Genomic DNA, 22,097 nt, shown 5'->3' with positions numbered 1-22,097 from the left:
CCAGAAGACACAAGCGAGGAGGTTCTGTCAATAGTAGCAAAAGTAAGGGCAGAGTTTCCGTCAAAGATCACGTTCCCCATGCAGAAGGAGATACAGATTTGCTTGCGGAGGAAATTACTACCCTGTAATTTCATTTTTCTCTATGAATTTTACCGTATTTTGACTCTGATTTCATGCAGAATTTCTTCTTCTTCGATTTATTTTGCTTTTTTTTTTTAGTTTTTGGGTGGATTAAGGGCAAACGAATTGTCTGCGTAGGCCAGATTATACTACGCAGTTACAGGAGGTTTCGGATGCGTTGTCTACATCAGAAAATTCTCAAGAATTGACCAAGGGTTTAGATTCACATGCTGTGCAGCTTTGTGCTAGCCAGCTCACAAAAGGTTTTGATTCAAAACATGGTTGGACTCTCTACGCAGCATTTTCAACAGAAAAAATTCAATAGAATTAAAATTCACAGAGAATTACGTAATGCGTAGGGCCGGTAAGGTCGAAAGGGTTTAAACTTGCCTCTGATACCAAATGTAAGAGCCGAAAACAGATGCAAAGAAAAAAAACAGTAAGGGATTTATCATGAACATGTAACATTTTCCTGAAACCTGACAAAATCAATTAACGGAACTGTTGAGGTACCTACCTGCACTCCTGTGGTTGAAGATGCCTCCGACTGTGCTGCTACAGTTACCGAAATACCGAATCCACCCAGCCAGATTAAGCATAGCCTGGCTGCTCAATCCAGTGAGCTTCTTAACAGAAGTCGACTGTTCCCCCGTGCCCAGAACCTCAGAACTCTCAAGCTCTTCCTGTGGCTGATTCCCTTCTCCTTCAGAATTCTTCTCTCTGGTTTTTTCGTGTCCCCTTCCCAAATCCATGTCCCGTGGTTTTATTCTCTTGTTTGGCAGTGGTCGCCCTTCCATCTGTAGCCACCACTCAACTTGTTGATGACACGCCCTCTCTTACATATCCCTTCCTTGTCTCATTTAAGGTCATGAATGAATATCTTTTATGTTTTTAAACCATATGATATTTTATTAAATATTCTTTTAGTAAAACCTATACATCATATATACCACATTAGGATTTAATATATCATTAAAACATTATAAACATTATTTTTAACATATCACATTGTTTTAGTATATATTTGTTTTAATATAACATTATAAACTTTATACTTGGATCCCCCTTTTTTTAATTAATTACTTATATATATTTTAACATTTGTTTTATTAATTTATTAATATAATTTTATCAATAATCTGGAACATATAATATATATAGCCCTCTTTTAAGATCTACCCATACATTAAGCAATATTGATGAATGAGTAGAACCTCTATTCCAAGAAGTGTCATGGTATTTAGCACTTATAATCAATTTAGCATAAAATACTAGTGCGGTGTATGCGACACGTGCATATGTAGCTATCATATGCATGTACTGTATACCTACTATTATGCTTGCGTTCTTTATATTTATAGATGGGTCGTTATAGGTTCGGTCTTCCTAATGACATGTGTAATTGTGATTTTATGTAATTGATGAAAAGAAGAAAAATAAAATTATTATTGTAATGCTTGTCTCATGGGTTTCATGAGCAAGGAATTTTATTTTTAGTAATGGCTCCCATTGTGAGCCTTTAGGATTTGTCATCTAGTCATAAAAGTCAAATCGAGTCAATGTCATGTATGAAGGACCTTTCTTGGGCATGTTACATCTTGTATGAGTCATTAAAATAAGTATGAATGCCCTCTAAGACAAGCACAAGATCTCTCCTTCAAGTCGGCTTAAAATAGAATAAATGATCTCCTCCAATTGACATGTCGGCTCACCCTCCAACAAGTCGGCTTATTTTGATAAGGAAACAACTATAAATAGGGCAGCTCGACATCATTTCAGGAAGAGATTTTCGGTCATCATCAAGTCTGCAGTAAGAGGTGTGACGTTCACTAAGGAAGCCTATTATCAAGTGAAGAAGGGAAGAGTATAAACTGAGCTCTTTTCAAGTCTGTTTTGGGTTAATTTCCTCTACACGTGTGAGGCAACAAGAGTTTAGTTGCAACAGAAGAAGCTGAGAAGAGTAGCATTCCTCTTAGGTAGTCGAGTTGGAAGAAGGTCAAGTCAAGAAGGGAGGCCAAGACAAGCTAGAAGAAGACCCTATCCAAAGTGAAGAAAATTAAGGCATAAGATGAGGCATTGTGCATGAGCTAGGGTTTTTAAGTTAGGATTGCGGACCTAATTCAATGAGGTCAAACGTTTGAAGCAGAAGGAGGTCGAAGTGAAAGAGGAGCTGAGAAAAGGGAAGGAGCAGAAGGTTGACTGTCGTTGTCTAAGGATCTCATCAAGGGAACTTGTGTCTTGGTTTTAGAGTGGAAAATATGTCAAGGGTCTTGGTCTTAGTATTCGTCAATTGGAATCTCTATAAGAAGAAGAATTTGTTTGGGTTTTCCTCTGAAGTAGGAGAGGTTTTGGCCCTGGCTTATAGCCTATATTATGTGTCTCTTGTCTCTTTATGGTTCATGCATTGGTAGCTATTTGATGAAGAATAATACTATACTAACATAAGTAAAAGAAGATCCTAATTTGACAGGTAAAAAGCATTCACAAGCAGTCACTAATAGAAGATAAATCACTTAACCTTGATGCCCTAGATTTCTCAACACTAATAACAGTGATCAAGCTATTATTGTCTCACTATACATTGAGTTTGAGGTATCGAGGCTTGAAGATGATGTTGTTACAGGTGGGTGAAACTCATACTAAAGTTCTTCCTATGACAATGTTCTTAACATTGCAATGATCCTTGATGAAAGACAATGACCTTGATGACAACAATGATTTTGATGAAAACTGTGACCTTGATGCGGTGATGATAGTGATGCTGTGAGAATGAACCTGATTGCATGACATTGATTAATGTATGACAGTGACAATGACCTTGATGATTGATAGTGGCAGTGACCTTGTTGAAGTGACGACAGAAGTGAAGTAGAGTAGAGGCGGTAAAGCTGGATAGTGGTAGTAGGAGATGTAGAAGGAGAGGCAACAAGAGTGGCAACAACGATAGTAGCAACAGAGGTAGAGAGAGTTATACCATCAACAAAAGCAGTGAGAGTGGTGGCATCAACATTGGTAGGGTGTGTCGCAGCAAATAGAGGTAGCAGTGGGTACAACAGTAGTGACAACAAGTTCAATAGGAAGCAAAAGTTGAAGTGTGGAGCAAGAGAGTTGATTTGTACTAGGGGACTAAAGACCCCTTCAGATTATATCTATAATCTCTTCAGAAACCATTTGGGAGTCTTGTACTTCCTTCCAGCTCGACTGGTAAAGTTGTATGTAAACCATACATAATGCAAAGCTTGTGTTGAGACAAAAATTTTGTGTACTCTAATGTGATGATGATGTTTTATGTTTTAATGCTCTTGAATGTTTGAAGAAATAAACTAGCCAATTGTGAAAAATTAAGGAAATATTGATTCACCCCCTCTCAGTATTTCCAACACTAGGCTCCCTGGTCATGTTGGTGAAAATGTCTCAAGATCCCGTCATATAACGAGATGCTCCACTGTCCATCAACTAGACACCTTTGGTGACAGTTCCAGAAAGGTATGACACCAAACCAAAATTCTTTTCAAACTTTTCAGCTATCTCATCCATATGTGTAGTGGCTATCGAGGCTGTCTTTCCCTTGCCCTTCCTATTTGGACACTGTCTGGAAAAATGCCCGAACTAGTGAGATGCAAAGCAATTGACTTTGCTCATGTCCTTCTCCTTTATACTCTATGAAGGTCCACATCCAGTTTGGTTCTGCTTGGCTTTCCCTATGCCCTTTTTTATTTTTGTAGCAAAGCAAGCTCATCTTTCACCTCACTACCCTTTCGTTGTCCTCCGATCAATGAGTTCTTTGAGCTCTCTTTCTAGATGAAGTCATCCAACAACTGGCCCCAATGAGGAAGTTGTTGCCTAGCAAGGATTCCATCCACAAAGGTGGTCCAATGCTTAATACAACCTTTCAGAGCTACCTTCACTAGCTCCGAATCAATCATAGTTTTCACAACAACTTCAAGTTCATCACGAGCCTACTGGATCCTCGTGAGGTATGATGTTATGATCTTAGATCCATTCATCTTGATGTTGTTTAATTTCTCCCGCAACACCATCTTCCTATTTTCATTTGTAGTTTGATAAAGACAGGTCAGGGCTACCCACATCTAAAGTTTTGTGTCCTTCCCTGATATGTGAGGAATTATATGATCCGTCACACCATCCAAAATTATATACCTTGCTTTCATATCCTTGAGATTATGCTCCACTGCAAGATTTGGATCTGAAGGAAGTTGAATGTCTGTGTTCACAAGATCCCACAGACCATTCATTTTTAGAATCATAGTAATTCATTGCTTCTAGGGACTAAAGTTAATGGTCTCGTCCAACCTGTCTTCATATTGCCAATTATTTAGTGATGCCATCTTCACAAATTGACCTTGGCCACAAAACCCCAACTGCAAAATTAAAAATATTTTTGTTGCCATAAAAAGAAGAAACTCATTGTTGCAAACCCTAGTGATCTCAATTTATTTAATTAACCAAATAAATTCTGAAATACCAAAAAAATAAAATTATTGGTATTTTAAACTCTAGAAATATATATAGCGGAAACAATTCTTTTTGGAGATATCAAACGCATTGCAATATATAAATAATTCAACCGCAACAATTCTCCATCATTTATTCATCTAGAATGTAGGGTTTTTGACCCATAGAGAATTACAAGGAAAAATACAATAAAGGTTCCAGCTCCCATTTGATAAATTCGGCCTAAGGAATTCGACCTCTAAAGGATTTCAGCCTAGAGAAATTCAGCCCAACAATCTGCAGGCAAATCAACCTTGTGCCTTCCCTACAAGCTTCCACTGTGCCTCAGGAAATTCGCTCTTCAGCAAATCGGCTTCCCCAATTAAATCGACCTCTCTCTCTATTCAACAACTTGGCTCTGCAATCTCCACCACTGGGCCTCCTGGATTCACCCTCGAATTCTCTTGTACTCTTCCTCTACGCTTCAGTCTACTAAGACACTCACACTAGAGAAAATCGCTCTCTTGTTGTGTCTCCTCTCTCGTGTCTTCACCTCTTCGCTAGATTTTTTTATAATCTTCATTAAACCTAGATCCCTAACCTTAATCTCCCTTATAGAAGATCTTGGAGATCAATGGTTGAGGTCATTTCTAAGTCACTTTAATAATTAAATTATTTATCTTTAGAAAATGACTTTAGTCCACAATAATTAATTGACTTTAATTATTGTACTTTTCCTAAGGTAGACTTAGGAAAGAAGATATAAATCACTTACTTCACCAAGCAAGCACCTAAAGAAGCAATGAATCATCTTCCACATGCTAAGACACAAAGCCTATGTAGAAGACCTTCTGAAGCTACTATAACAACATTGAATATATGAAAGCATGCATATTTGTACATAAATCAAGATAGAAATGGCATCCATGATACATTAATGATTAATTATTCAAGCATCGACCATATAGAATCTAGATTATATCAATTACATACAAACATACAAATTTTGAAGTCATATAATAGAAAGTAGACCATTAATTTATGGAATGAAATAGGTTATATAGCAATTGTCAACAATAACATGACCAAATAGTTATGTTTACCAAATAGGCCATCTACACACCGAAATATGAAGGCCATGAAAATCACAAGTGCAAGCCTCAATATCAGGGGTAACATGTCTTTTCTTTTGAACAGTCAATCCTAAATTCTGTAATTGCAGCCCAATAGATTTGAAATGTGTTTAATTATCTATTTTGTTCTGCAGCAGGATTTTATTTTGATTGAGTTCAAACCTGTTTATCAGGTATTAAAATTGACACTAGGGTGACTGAATTAACTGAATTGAGTTCAATAATCTTGGGCATGCTTGCCATCATTGAATCAGAGCTGGCCTGGTCATGACTCATTGAGTCATTATTGTGAGAACTGAAAAGGAGAATTTTGAAGAAGTTCTGAGCTTCTCTGCTAATGAGCTCTTGCCTCAGTATTGCTCTATATATAAATATGTCTCAAGGAATCATATATGCTGGACACTAACTTAATGATAGGTAATATTTTTATGATGAATTGCATTCTTAATGCTGCAGGCCAAGCCAGGGAAAAGGAAAGAGGCTGCAAAGTTTGCCCAGCTATGGAATCAAGTTATCACCTGTTTTCGTGAAGAGGATTTGATAAATAATTGGTAACATCCTACTTCTACAATTAAGATTTAAAAGTTAGCAACTAAACTTGATGAGGCCTTGACCAGATTACTTCTTACTTGTTCAGGGAGATGGATCTCTTGGTTGTACCATATTCTTCAGATCACAGTTTTAATCTTGTGCAATGGCCACCATTTTTACTTGCTAGCAAGGTAACTTTGTTTCTTCAGATTCTTTCTAACTGAAAACAGTTCCTATCAATTTCTTTTTTCTGATTTTGTTTGTCCATACAAATCCAGATACCTATAGCATTGGACATGGCCAAAGATTTCAGAGGAAACGAATCTGATCTGCAAAAAAGAATAAATGCTGATGAATACATGCGATGTGCTGTGAAAGAATCCTATGATTCATTCAAGCATGTTCTTAGAAGCATTGTCATTCGTGAAAATGAGACAAGGTACAGGATTTAGTGATTTTGCATGAAAAGAGATAATCATACCCTTCTTTTGGTGCTTTCTGAGAGCTGCTGCCTGTTTATCTTGATGATAAGCCTGTCTCCTTTCATAAATTAGCTTTTTCTTTATTGGAAATTGTTACGGATCTTTATGACTGCAGGCAGAATTTTCTTAAAAGTCTCTGACTTGTAGTATGCTCTTAGATTGTTTCTTCAGCTATTATGATCTTAGTTTAGTTACCCACATGATTGGTGTTCCCTTCAGGATTATTAATAAAATAATTGAAGAAGTGGATCAGAAAATTGAGCAGGTTTGCCTGCTGGAGATTGTCAAGATGAGCGAGCTTCCTTTGCTGTACAACAAGTTTGTGGACCTTGTAAAAATGGTATATGTGTTTTCAGTCAATAAAGCATCATATTTGTTCATATCATGATGATAACTTAGTTGAACAGCTTAATTGGCCATTTGCATGATGCAGTTGAAAAGTGGTACAAATTCAAGAGAGGAAGTTATTATTCTTCTTCAAGATATGCTAGAGATGGTTACTAAAGATATCATGAAAGATGGTCGTAGGTGAGTTACCTTTGTAGCATTTCTCTGTAAATTGTCAGAAACCTTCTTTGTATTATTATCAATTCTCATATGATTGTTCAATACAGATTTTTGGATTCAACGCATGGTTCGCAAGAAACACAAGAAGCGTTAACCACACAAAAGACCCAGTTATTTGCATCTGAAGGTTCCAATCATGCTGTGCACTATCCTTTCCGGCCCAGTGATGCATGGGAAGAGCAGGTAAATATTTTCGATTGATAAATATTGAACACATAGAATTAATTCATCCCTAAAAGAATGGAAATTTTATATTTTGACAGATCAAGAGGCTTCATTTGCTACTAACAGTCAAGGAATCTGCTATGAATGTTCCTGCCAACTTAGAAGCGCAACGCCGTATTGCCTTCTTTACAAATTCTCTGTTTATGGATATGCCCAGTGCTCCCAAAGTCCGGCATATGCTGCCATTCAGGTAAGGACTGTATCTCGTTTTCTAGCTATCTATATTGAACGCCTGCTCATGAAACAAGAGAGCGCTGCATAGCAGCTTGAATTGTTCGCATATTATTTGACTATTCTGGAATTGCCTCTCCAAGTTGCACATAACTGGTTAATGCAAGAAGTAATTTTACTGAGCATAAGGTTAAAATATCTGTTAGATGCTGTAGTAACCAAAAAAAAACTGAAATGCAGAAACAGTAAAGAAAATCAAAGCAGGTACCTACCTGAATTGCTATCTGAGCTGGTGTAGTTGATGATGCTGAACTGCTATCTGATCTGGTGTAGTTGATGATGCTGCCACTGCTCTGCTCCAATTACCGAGAGACCAATTCCATCCAGCTAGACTGAGCAGAGCCTGGCTGCTCAATCCAGTGAGCTTCTCAACAGAAGCTCACTATCCCCTGTGCCCGGAACCTCAGAATGCTTAAGCTCTTCCAATGGTTAATTTTCTTCTCCTGGTTTATCCTCCTGGTTTTCTCCTGATTTGTCCTGATTTCTGTTCCCCCCATCTCAGCCCATTATCTGCGGTTTATAGCCTGGGTTTAGTGGTGGCCGCCCTGCACACCAGCGACTCCACCATTTTCTCTCGTGGTGACAACTTTCCTCATGAGCGTGAGTCACACTCCCGTTACAGGTGTTTATATGTAGCATTAAGGTATTATAACGTTTAAACCTTATATATGTGTTATTGTCATTATAACACTATCACACCTCATTATAACCATATAACGTATCCTTTATAACTTTATAACATTTATATGTACTTTATCATATTTGTTTGTCATTTAACTTTATGATATTCATATATACTTTTGTTTTATTTATATTTGTTTTTAATATAAACTTTATTTATATTTGTTTTTAATATAAACTTTATTCATATTTGTTTTTAATATAAACTTTATAACTTTATATTAATTAATTATTGATACTAATACTTAATCTTTATTCTATTTTATTAATATGATTTTTTTTTTCAATATTCTGGAGCTTATAATATATGTATTTAGAGATGGGTCGTTACAGATGCTATTGGCAAGCTAATGAATCTGGGAGTTCTTCTTTTAGAGAGAACAAATGTTGGAAAATCTGTTGTATTCTCTCTCTAACCTAGGGAGTTTAGAAGACTTGATGCTTATGAATTCCAGGGGATTAAGATATTTGTCCAATTCCATTGGTAACAGGATGGAAAAAACAATTGATGAAATTTAAGGGGAAAAATTCTCATTGATCCCACTGTTATTCAGAAAAATCCAAAGATGTGGGTCTGTTAAAAAATTCTGATGATCTGAGTCATTTTAGAAATGCTGAAAATTCATGGTGGCAAGGTTCTGTTATGAACTTCAATCATAATAAATCTATGAATAAGTCTAGATTTAATATGAAAATGTTGTCCCAAAAACTGGTTTTGAGTGCCACACCAGTTGACTGCGGTTGGTAGTTTAGGTGGCTTGTGTTGACATCCACATGCTTTAATCACCTAAAACCTGGCAATTTCTTGAAATAGACTGCCATCTTCCATAGTGCAAAATTTTAATTTAAAGTTGTAATGGACAACGAACATAATGCTATGCACCCTCTTTCTAGAATGGTTTCTATGGTATCTTGAGGACGCTGCAAGAAGGTCCTCTGGGGTACCTGCAGATGGATCAGACCCAGAGATTGTGCCCTAGACTAAGGGAATGGGAACTGTGAGTTTCTGAATTGGAGTATAAGCAATTACACAGGGACATTTACATTTATTCTTTTATATTTCTGTGTTTTTTTGAGACAAGTACAGGAAAATGTACATCTTCTGATTCATCTTCAGCTGGAGTTGAGTCTATCCTTATTTTTCCTGTAGAGTATATAATTCTGTAAAGATTGGAAGGATATTACTGAGGAAACGAATCATATACTCCAGCAGCTGCTGAGACTGTAGGTGAATTCAAAAAAAATATCACAGTACAATTATAACATTTTGTTTGGCTATTCAATCTGACGTGTGGGTGTTTGCAGATTGGGCTTGTTGCTGCACAACTAGCAGGCCTTGTCAAAAGGCAAAAGCTAGAGGGCACAACAACACTTGGGATAGAGGCCCACTGTCACCACAGCCTAATTCCCCTGCTCTTCTCAGATTTCCGCTGACGGGAGGAGTCCCAATAATGCATACTTGTGACATTATTGTCTTGATAGGTTTGAAGTGAGGAAAGGAAGCTCATTCAATGGAAAGATTTAACAAAGGTGCAAGCCTTGGGAAAAGCTAGTAAAACTTTCAAGGAAAAACCCCTTTGAAAATAACTACACAAGACCTAGGGTTGAGATTTAACACGAGGAATGGGTATTTCCAGGGGTCAAAGTAGATGGGAGAAAAGCCGTTGTGTGATTTACTTCACCAAGTACTAAAGAATGTTCCTTCAAAGAATCCCTAAGTTGAAGGATTAGCTTCTAGAATTCTGTCTTGATGTGACAACTAGGACATCAAAATTTATGGAGAATCCACTGTGGTAATTCCACCAAAATTTGAGGTCCTTTAGAGGACACACAAAGGAGTTTGTTTCAAGTAGTTTTCGTTTGAAGTGAGCTGCTTTCCCGTCCACGCAGTTGCTCTCCCGTCGAGGCTCCTGTGGCTCCCATGAGCTGCTTTCCCGTCCACGTAGCTCCTCTCCCGTGAGCTGCTCTCCCATGCAGGCTCCTGTGGCTCCCGTGAGCTGCTCTCTCGTCCACACAACTGCTCAATCCATGTAGTTGCTCGACCTGCTGCCACGGAGCTACTTGACCTCCTCTGCAGACTTCCGTCGAGGCTCCATGCCACTGCTCGACCCGTCCACTTCGTTGCTCGAATCTTCCACTACTTGTTGCCACAGAGCTGCTCGACCTTCTCTGCAGACTTCCGTTGAGGCTCCATGCCCCTACTTGACCCGTCCACGCCGTTGTCGGAGCTGCTGCTTGTTGGAACGGTTGAAGCTCCACACACAACATCGTCAACGTTTGCCACAACGTTGTTGCCGTCTGTCGCCATCGACCTTTGCCATCACTGCCGCCGTCGATGTTCGCCACAACGCTGCTGCCGTCTGCCGTCGCCAACTTTGGCCCCACAACCATTGTCGACCCTGCCGTCTACGTTTCGGCCCTCTGAAAACTCACATAGAAATTTTCAGTCCTAGAAAAATTCGCTGCTCCAACCATGACAGAGCAGCGACACAACAAGGACCCCGGGGAAGCCAAAACGCCACTGTCGAAAGATTTCAATAACAGAGGTCCGCTGAAGAAGTTATAGTAGTGCCACAATAAAGGTGAGAATGTATACAGCCCCACCGATATTGCATTAGAAACAGATTTTGCTTTCTGAACATCCCAAATTAGACAAATTATGAGGAAAATGGAACACCTAGTGGTGGAAAATCGCGGGCTGCGAGCTGACATCAACACTTTATCAAACAGAGTTCTATCGGTAGAGGGAGACAACACATCTATCAGAAAAGCACTGTAGGAATATCGAGAACAAAGTGTGGGGCAAAATTCCGACGAGATTTTACAGGTGGAGATCAGAGATCTTAAAAACAAACAGGAGGAAATTAGATCCCAACAAATGTCCTTTAAACAGGAAACGGGGTCGCATATCAACACATGGGCACAGGTGGTCAAAGGAAAGGATAAGGCCCCTCCGCTCATAGCAGTGGAGGAAGCAGTGCAGGCAAAGCTCGTGGGGGAAAGAACCCGACGAGCAAGAGAATTAAATCTTAAGGTAAGAGGACTCCCTACACCTCCCCTCTCAGCAGACCCAATGGAACTGGGGAACAGGTTTCTATGCGACATAACCTTGGACAAAGCTTGGATAGGGTAGGAATCTACCCTCTTCCTTAGGTTTCGTGACTCGGATAGATTTTGGGTACTCCGAGCCAAGCAGAAGCTATTCTCTTTTACAAATAAAGTGTTTTTGGATGAAGACCTCACAAGAGCTCAAGTAGTTGAATTGATACAGGCCAGGGAACAGGTTGCAGCAGCAAGACAAGCAGGGAAATGGGGAGTGATTAGAAACCTTCGAGCAGTTATTTGGGACACCTTCCCCCCAGGATGAGCATCCAGTTCAAGTAGCTCCAAATGACGGGCTCGAGCGGAGAGGAAGCGGGGCACGAATCTCTCGGTACACTGCTGGAATGGCAATGGCTCCTTCTGGTCTTCACCAGGCCTACTTTATGAAGCCCTTAGCTTAGCAGACATCCTCCTGGTTTTCGGGACTCATGTGAGCCCAGTCCAACCTCTCCCCAACATTACAAGATACCAGTGGACCACAGTTTGTAGACAGGAGACACGGAGTTCAGGAGGTGTCAGGGGATCAGGGGGTGTTGCTTGCCTCGTCCGTGATAGCCTCAGGAGCAGAGTATCAGTAGTCGGGACCAATGAGTATGCCAGATTCATGTGGATTTAGATCAGAGCCAGAACATCACCTCCAAGAGACATTTATGTCGCAGTCTGTTGCTTCCCACCTATCTCGTCTTCCTACGCTATTCACGAATCACAATAGCTCAGACGGAGACCCTTTTAAAGACCTGTACTGTGACATCACTAGGTTTTCGGCAGTAGGGGATGTCATTCTCACGAGGGACTTCAATGCCCAGACCAAAGACCTCCAGACTCTTATGCATGACAGGGTAGAGGATATATTTTGCACTCGGGGGATTGACCCGACCACGATTGGCATGCACCGGACCTTCGAGGATCACTTGGGACCCACCACAGCCTATGGGAGATATCTGCTACATTTGGGAGAATCTCATGAGCTGGTAATTCTGAATGGCCTACCATGTTTCCCATCCTCGCACTTCTTTACCTGCAGACCATTTGGAGGCAGGGCAAGTGTAGTTGACTACGCTATTGCAAACCCAGATCTCCTCCCTTACATCAAAAATTTCTCGATCACCCCCATCCCTCTCGCAGATCATGCACTTCTCTCACTGTCCCTGTAGTTTGACCTCCTGAATCCATCTCCTACTCTTCCCTGTAGCCCTCCCAGGACCACCTTCCAAATTGAGGAGGGTGACCCTGATCTCTTCTCCTCTATCCTCAGACAGACACTCCCATCGGAGTCCCAGTTTGCCTCTCTCAGCTCCGCCAAGGACAAATACCAGTGCCTCTCATATGCAATCTGGGAAGCTGCGCTCCAATCCTTCCCCCATTCCACCCATACCGCCACCACCTCCCACAAACCGGGAAATTGCCCTATGAATAAATGGTATGACCAGAAATGCAAGTGTATGCATCAGGAACTCTAACACGCATTCTGGAACTCCTTACCAACATACCTAGACCTCTGTTCAGCCTACCATCGCCTCCTTCGCCGTAAGAAGCGCCTTTTCATTTCCCATAGGAGACAGGTTCTTTCTACTCTCCTCCTTCGCTCCCCTAAAGATTTCTAGGGGACCATCCTCTCCCGACGCTCACCTACCCCAATTGACCTTGATCTTGCGTCAATGTTCTCTCACACCTCCCAGGTGTATGACATTCCTGGGCAACCTCTGATTCAGGTTACTTGCCCCCCCACCTCCTTCCACCTTTTCTCCGACAAAGATATCAGAGAGGCAATATGGACAATGAATAGCAGCAGGGCAGCAGACAAAGAAGGCTTCCAGGTAGAATTCTTCAAGCATGGACTTCCTCCCCTAGTAGGATATCTGGTGGACCTTTTCAACCAGGTGCTTCGGGATGGATTTCCGGATGGTTGGTCATACCACATTATCTACCCGATCCACAAGTTAGGGCCTACTTCCGACCCCAATAGCTACAGGACAATCATGGTTGGGCACACATTCTCCAAGCTATATGCTACAGCACTCCATAGGACACTCTCCCATTTCCTTGAGCAGAGACAACTCAGGGCCAGGGCCAAGAAGGATTCTGCCCAGACCACCAAACGATCGACCACATCCTTACTGTTCGTGCGGTGATCGAGGAGGCTAGGCATCGATCTTCTAAAGTGTACTGCTACTTTGTAGACTTCTGGAAGGCCTTTGACTTAGTCCCGAGGGAAGATCTTTTCCAGAGACTAAGAGAGATTGGCATTTCGTCGACTCTCCTGACAGCTATCATGCGCCTCTATGAGGCCATCCTTGGCCGTCTCCGCACAGTCAGAGGAATGTTGGATTTCATCCGAAGCACCATTGGAGTCAAGCAAGGATGCCCCCTTTCTCCTACTTTATTCGGGATCTATATCGATGAGCTTGAGTCCTTCCTCCAGGAGCATATCCAGGATACAGATGGGTGTCTTCTTCACCAGGTCCTGATTTCCATCCTCCTCTTTGCAGACGATATTGTCCTTATTGCCTCCTCCCAAGAAGGCCTTCAGAGACAGCTGGATGCTCTCGTAGCTTTTTGTGACTGGAGGCATCAAACTGTGAACTTGGGTAAAACCAAAGTGATTATCTTCAATGGAGTCAAGAAAACCTCGAACTTCCACTTCCTATCTAAAGGAGAAGAGATCGAGATCGTCAGCACCTATACATATTTGGGAGTTCATTTTTCAGGGCCTTGCTTCAGCCTGTGGCCAGCCCTTCAGCCTCGGATCAACAAAGGGTTGGCTCCCTAACCCTTCTGGAGAGGCAGTGTTTCCGGCCACCATTTCTAGGACATCTCGTCCAAAATGAGCATCATGGACACTTTGATTCACCCCATGGTGCTTTACAGCTCAGAGATTTGGGGTCCCTCTCTCCTAGAGTCAGATTGGGCTTCAGCGGAGCGGGTCTAGACCCTCCTTTTGCACCGTTTCATTAGGTGCAAGCAGACAATTCCTCAACACATCATTCTAGCAAAGTTCCGGGCCCAACCTTTCCGCCTAGAAGTGATATTCAGGTTAGTGTCGCTCCTGCACAAGCTCCGAGGCCTGGCAGACGTGAGGAAGGGTCGCGACAGATACCCATATTTAGCATATTGCTCCTCGGAGAACATCGCCCGTATGCAGACAGGCTGATCCAAATGTTGGTACACCAGTGTGACAGAGCTTCTGGAGGCTTCAGGAATCCAGATTGACCATCTCCCTCCTTTTTAGTACTCTCTGAATGCTCCATGCCACCTCCTTCCCAATCAGCAAGAGTTGAATAAAATCATTAAGGAGGATATTTACAGACGAAACATTTAGACTACATGGACCAATCCTCCCAATGGGTTGCGTCCAAAAATGGCCTTCTATGCGGAGCATTGCCTGGATATTAGGGATGGGCTCATCATCAGACCCCAGTACATGTTCTAGCATTGGATATATGCCCTTAGAATCCCCCTCGGGCAGATCAGAGTTGGGTCTCATAGACTCCGAGTGGAGACAGATCACCACATCGATAGGGTAGATAGGATTGTCCAACTCTATCACTTACAGGAGATAGAGACAAAGACACACTTCATATTCGGATGCCCTGCTTACTACGAGATTCGAGGTCGTTTCCATTGTCTCTTCAGGTCTTCTCAGACTTTGACCAGCTTCCTCAGATATGTTGATCTGAGATGCATTGCACTTTATCTCTAGGAGGCCTTCAGGTTTCGGGCCCGCTTTCTTCAGCCCCCCACTAAATTGGACACCATGTAGAAGATCACGGACTTCTTTAGGGCGCTACCATCAGTGCGGGGCACCAAAAGAACCATTGACCAACCCACAGACACTGAGACCAGATCAGTGCAGTCCCGGGGGGGTTCAACCCACCAAACTGCACCAATGCTCCAGGATTGGATCCACCCCTGGGAGGCGACCTAGAACCTCTAGGCGACACCAGCGACAGCCCAGTATGCTCGCAAGACAGCAGACTTTGACAAGCTTCTCTCAGTTTTCTTCTCTCGACCTTGGATATTAGGAGTAGGAACTGGACAGGAGACTCCTTCCCGCCTTTTTCTTCTTCTCCTTCTCTACTTCATTGCAGTGCTTTGTTTTGAAGCCGAGAACTTCTAGCTTCTACTTTTACATTTACTTAGATTATAGATGTATTTTCTGCTTTTTAAAAGAAATGTTAAAGGGGACCGTTTGGGCCACTGGCTTAGCATGATGTAATCATTGTAACCGACAGTCTCGTTGACCTATTATGGTCATTTGTTGGACATTAATAAAATTACCTTATCTTGTCTTATCTTATCCAAACAAATTTCAGAAATTCCTTCTCTAAGAGATTTAGCACCAACCCCTAGATGGCCTCCTTATCTTTAAAAGGACAAGTTTTAGAAGAGAAAAAGAAGGAAAAATTATGGTTTAAATTTGTGTGTGACCACCAAGGGACTTGATTATTGCCTACTAGGCCATTGGGAGTATGGAGTCATGGGTGCTTATAATTGGCTAAATTGACCTTCAAGGAGACTAAAAAAGGAAGCCCTAGTTACCTCTTTCAACAATTACCCTCTTTAGCATTAGTTAATGGAGTTTCATGGATTCAATATAATCATTATCCACTAGGAACATTCTTTCCACATCATCAATGAGCAACATATGCAAAACTTCCCAAGATTATAATTTTGAAATATATTCAATAAAACAAAGTGCGAATTCTTATCATGAGAACAAATTCCATGCATTAGACATTATTTGCAAGATAATTTCACCATAAAGAAACACTTACAAGACAATGTAGAGTATATCCATCCATCAACAATACATTAGAAGCTCCAAAAAGATAGCAATAAAGATCCAAACATCAAAGTGCATCCCAAAAACATCCAAATTTCTCCTCAAATTGCAGGTCTGAATTCTCTAATGACGTATGTGAAAATCCCAAGTGATAGTGAGATCTCAAATGAGGTGTCCCTAATATATACAAGACCTATGAGGTCAAATTACAAGTGTACAAGCCCCTCTAACATGTCTAAAATGCTAAGTAACCCACCCATGGTTACAAGCCAACCATGATAGCTTTAAAAATTTAATTAATCTCTCTCTCTAGCCCATTCAAGGTTGACGTCATGCATGCGAAGAGGCCTAGAGAGGCAACGTTGAGGCCTCTTGTGCTAGAACTTTGGTAAAGGGCCTCAAAAGTCATGATGAAGAGGGTGACATCCTCACTATGCTGCAAAACATCTCTGGGACCCCTATTTTGGGCTTGGGGCTCCAAAATGAGTCTCATGGGTCTCCAAGTGGCTCAAAATCATGTTGATGCTCCATTAATGAGGGCTCAAAGATGACACATGCCCTCTCATGTCTCCCTAGGAAAGACATAACCTCCTCTAGGCCTTGGATCAACTGCCAAGTGTCAGGTGAAATGTGTAGTTGGTTGGGGCATCATGGTCCAAGTGCATCATCTCTCGAATAACTGGGGCAACGAATAACCTAATAACAGTGCTGAAGAAGCCCATGGTGTGGCAATCAATGTTTTGCATGAATGAAGGCCCATGGCTCTCAACGCTCAACCTACAAATGCCATCATGATCCTATGAAGAGCTTGGATTTGGTATAGGGAGGCCAAGTCCAAGATGAAAAACCACTTGCAATCCTGTATAAGATACAATGTGTCTCCTCATGTTTGGACACAATAATTCATTAGTGCAATTGAGTGAATAAGTTTGTTAATCAAGGGCATCAATGAGACTTCATAGTGGGTTCGCTTCCAAATTTGGGGCTTTGAGCGTGTAATGGTGTTACCTCCTTGGGTAGGAGCAGCTAATAAACAACCCTATTAGGTGTTCCCAACCCCTAAAGGGAAGGACATTTCCAAGGTACATCCTTCAAATAGTAGGTGTCATGTGGAGAATGATGAGGTGGATGGTGACACAGGGGTCTCAAGGCCAAATGACATGGGCTCGAGGGTGGTAATGATGATGGATGTTGTTATGAATAAAATATTCATAAATAATATTAATTACATAATAATATTAAAATAATAATATAAATAATAGATTAAATAATTTAATTAATTAATGGCCCATTAATTATGAAAGGGCAAAAGGTCAAAATGTGTGACCATTCACCTTCGTGGCCAGTCAATGCTTATATAGGCACACCGCCACGAAGGATTGTAATCACCATTCATATTTTTCATCAATAATACAATTGCTTACATACTTACACATAATTTACTTATTAGAGTTCTATCTCTAACAGTAGTATCAAAGCTACTGCTGCGTGTACTATCTCAAACTACTTTGCTGCACAGTCTTTGTATTCATTCGCTGCTCATATTATTCATTGTCCACTCCGCTTAGATCTATCCATGTCCCTGTACCCTCGCTCATCGTCCAATTCACTGTGTCCATTTTTCCTCAGTGCTTCATTGTTGTCACTTTTCAACTCGTTTCCATGACGTGTTCATTCCCCTATTCTCAGCGAAATACCTTTCAGAACACTGCCTGTTCTCCCTTCACAATGTTGTAAACAAGGTTCCTCACTCATCGCCTGCCGCATAGAAACCCTGTTTTTCCTTCACCACATCCGTCGTCTTCTCAACATCCCTTACCCCATTGTGTCCTTTGATTGTCATAACACTGTGTTCCCCTGCCCCGCGTTCTGACCAACGATCAATCCAACACCGTCGAATCAACCGAATCTTTTGTCACCTTGTAAAATTGTGCTGCTATAGGCTCAACAACACTCCTTCCGTCCCTTACTTTGTCTCGATAAAGCGTCACGCGGATTTGTTCTTCCGTGTCCGTTGTTCGATAAACTAAGGTTCCCCAATGAATGAGAGTGACAACCAAAATGAGAGAAAAAGAGATGTGAGCCAATAAAGATGTTGAAACAACTATTTTATTAGCTACTGACATCATATCATATAATCAATTCGTATCGATCAATTTCATTTATCAAAATGGTGATGATGCATTGAAGGGTTTTGAAATCGGGTGTGTCTTTATCCTCGACATACATTCAAATGTAAAGACATTTGAATATGGATCGAATCAAGGAACATGAACCAATATCCAATTAGGGAATTTCAATGTAATATTTATTTCACTTGATTCTTTCAGGACCCTGGCTTGTCATACAGATTTCAATCCTGTATCTTATGATATGGAAAGAGGTATAAATATCTTCATATACCAGACGTTCACTAATGAGTATTGTGTCTTTGAAATTGTATCCCTATTCACTCTATTTTATTAGAGAGGTAATAATTTGTAAAATGAATTGTGCTTCTTCACTTCATAAGGGGTCCATTGATGAAAAGAGACTGGAAAAAGTTCGGACCTTGGCGCAGACAAACTCAGATATTCAACAAATTCATATTTATTATTATTAAACATATAGAAGATGATTACAATTTGTGGGAGGCCCTTGGCTTTATACTGCCTTGGGTGCCTCTTGGTGAATGGGCATGATCAAAGATCATGCTCTTTGCCTAATAACTACTAATTAGCTAATTTTTATATAACATTGCCTTCCTCCCAAAAATGCTTTGTCCTCAAAGCATACGTAACGACGGATGTTGTTGACGAAATGCTTCAGTCTCCCAAGAAGCTTCTTCTTCTGGTAAGTCTTTCCACTTGATCAAGTATTCCTTGATTACACGAGATCGAAGCTTCTTTTCTCTGGTGTATATTAAACCTGCTGGTTCTAAAATGACCCTTCCTTCATCATCTAAGGATGGAAGCGTTGTTTGTGCTGATTGATGATCACCCAGTGCTTTTTTAAGGAAGGATACATGGAAGACGTTGTAAAAACGACTTTTATCTGGAAGGCTTAAACTATATGCAACTTGGCTAATCTTTTTGTTGATCTGTTATGGTACATAGAACTTTGGTGCCAATTTATTTTTTCCTTTTTGTTTCAAGGACAACTGTTTCTATGGCTGGAGCTTGACAAATACCCATTCCCCAACTTCAAGTTCTCTCTCGGTTCTGTTTCGGTCAACTTGTTGCTTCAAACAGTTTCTTACATTATTTAAATTTTCTTTTAGGGTTTGGACGATTTTTTGGGTTTCTTCTAGTTGGTTTTTAACAGTTGATATATTTGTCTGGAGGGTAGCTAGATCCTTCCATTTCAGAGGTTTGTACCCATACAAAGCTTGGAATGGAGTCATTTTTGCTGATGTATGATAAGTAGAATTATGCCACCATTCAGCGAGATGTAACCACTAAACCCACTTATTTTGTTTTTCTGTAGTGTAACAACGTAGGTAGGCTTCCAAACATTTGTTGACAACCTCCGTTTGTCCATCGGTTTGAGGGTGGTAAGAGGAACTCATATTTAGGTAGGTTCCTATGTGGTTGAATAATTCCTTTAAGAAATTACCCATAAATTTGGCATCTCTATCACTCACAATGACTTTCGGAAAATTGTGTAATTTATAAATATTTTTGCAGAATATCTCAGTGATTTGTTTAGTTGACTCTGATTTCTTCATTGCAATAAAGTGAGCATATTTGGTGAGTCTGTTGACTACTACGAAAATCTTATCCTTGCCCTCAGATATAGGTAATCTCTCAATAAAGTCCATTGATATTTCTTTTCATTTCTGATTCGGAATGTTTAAGGGGTGAAGTAATCCAGGTGTCATAATATTTTCACTTTTATTTCTTTGACATTTGTCACATTCTGCTACATATTTCTAAATATCCGACTCATCCCCTTCCAAAAGAATGATTGACGTGCATTGTAGTAAGTTTTAAAGAATCCTACATGTCTGGCTGACAGTGAATCATGTGACTCCTTGAGTATCTTGGATTTAAACTTGGAGTTTGAATTCAGATAGATTCTTCCTTTGTACCATAGAATATCGTTCTTCCATTCAAATTTTGAGTTGTTTGGAAGGTTATTGATTATCACAGTTATTTTTGGATCCTTGGCATACTCACTTCGAATCTCATTAAGCCATTTAGGAACAACAACCGAGACTGCAAGTAATGTTGGTTCTTCGTCCTTCCTAGATAGGGCATCTGCTACTACATTGTCTTTTCCCTTTTTATGTAGTATCTCCATGTCAAAGGAGACAATTTTTTCAATCCATTTTTGTTGTTCTTCGGAAAGTGTTTTGTGTTGAAGGAGGTGCTGGAGATTGTTATGGTCTATTCTAATGGAGAACTTCCCGAAAGATATTCTCTCCACTTGGCCAGTGCGTGCATAATAGTGAGCATTTCCTTGTTGTATGTGGACTTAAGACATTCTTGTTTATTGAGCTTCCCGCTTTCAAAAGCTATTGGATGCCCTTCTTGCATTAACACTGCACCTATACCGAACCCGGAAGCATCACAGTCGATGATAAATGGTTTAGAGAAATCTGGAGTTGCCAATACCGGGGCATTAGACATAACTTCCTTCAGTTCTTCAAAACACCTTGCTGCTTCCTCATTCCATTGAAATGAATTCTTCTTTAAAAGGTTTGTTAGAGGTGTAGTTATATGTGCATAGCTTTTAATAAATCTTCGGTAATATCCAATCAATCCTAAGAACCCCCTTAGCTTGGATATAGTAACAGGTTTGGTCCATTCCTTTATAGCCTTGATTTTATTAGGGTCCACTTTTACTCCTTCCTGGGATATTATGTGTCTGAGATATTCCACTTCTTCCTTCCCAAAGGTGCATTTGGATTTCTTGGCGTAGAACTGATGCTCTTTTAGTAGGGTAATAACTTTATCCAGATGTTGTAGGTGCTCCTTCCAAGTTTTACTGTAAACTAAAATATCATCAAAGAATACTAATACAAAATTCCTAAGATATGGACGGAATAACTCGTTCATAGTGGCTTGGAATGTTGTTGGTGCATTGGTTAACCCAAAGGGCATTACTTTAAATTCGTAGTGACCTTCATGTGTTCGGAACACAATTTTTGGTATGTCTTCCAACCTGATTCTGATTTGGTAATAGCCTGACCTTAAGTCCAATTTTGAGAAGTATTTTGCGCCATGTAGTTCATCCAACATTTCGTCAATAAAGGGAATTGGGAATTTGTTTTTAATCGTTATTTTGTTTAATCCTCTATATTCAATGCATAGCTTGAATGATCCATCCTTCTTCCTTACCAATACCACTGGAGCAGCATACGAACTCTTACTTTTCGAGATGATCCCACCTTTTAAAAGGTCTTGGATTAATCTCTCAATTTCAGTCTTTTGGTTATGCGGATATCGATACAATTTGATGTTGACGGGCTCTGATCTTGCTTTGACTTCTGTTGTATGCTCAATTCCTTGTTAGGAGGCATTTTCATGGGCAGGTCTTGGAATACTTTTTCATGCTTCTGAATTAGCTCTTGTACTTGTGGTGACTCTTTACTGATCACTTTTGCAGATAACATTTCTATTTGGTGACATTGTACTACATAAGCTGGTGCTCCTTTTCGAATCATTTTCATCATCTGGGATGATGACATGATTTGATTTTCTGGTGCTTGGAATCCATATAACTTGTACCTCTACCCTTCCCATTTAAAGCTTATAAACTGCTCTTGATGGTTGGTAGAGTAAGTGCCTAGGGTTCATAGCCATT

General features: G+C 40.4%; 1 protein-coding gene across 1 annotated transcript in view; it reads left to right on the top strand.

Moving 5' to 3' along the window:
• The window catches only part of LOC149169183 (callose synthase 3-like), a 452,496-nt gene that overhangs the window by 372,707 nt on the left and 57,692 nt on the right, over nucleotides 1-22,097 (top strand). Inside the window, exons 22-28 of the mRNA XM_089428597.1 lie at nucleotides 6,165-6,259; nucleotides 6,346-6,430; nucleotides 6,518-6,678; nucleotides 6,941-7,061; nucleotides 7,155-7,249; nucleotides 7,336-7,471; nucleotides 7,552-7,703. Of these exons, the coding sequence (XP_089284723.1) occupies nucleotides 6,165-6,259; nucleotides 6,346-6,430; nucleotides 6,518-6,678; nucleotides 6,941-7,061; nucleotides 7,155-7,249; nucleotides 7,336-7,471; nucleotides 7,552-7,703 (845 nt within the window). The remainder of the gene's footprint in view (nucleotides 1-6,164; nucleotides 6,260-6,345; nucleotides 6,431-6,517; nucleotides 6,679-6,940; nucleotides 7,062-7,154; nucleotides 7,250-7,335; nucleotides 7,472-7,551; nucleotides 7,704-22,097) is intronic.

The sequence above is a fragment of the Pinus tabuliformis genome, chromosome 4_2, assembly GCF_031772625.1.
Source record: "Pinus tabuliformis cultivar Carrire ecotype Pingquan chromosome 4_2, CPIR1, whole genome shotgun sequence".
NCBI lineage: Eukaryota > Viridiplantae > Streptophyta > Pinopsida > Pinales > Pinaceae > Pinus > Pinus tabuliformis.
This window is presented reverse-complemented; position numbering and strand designations above follow the sequence as displayed.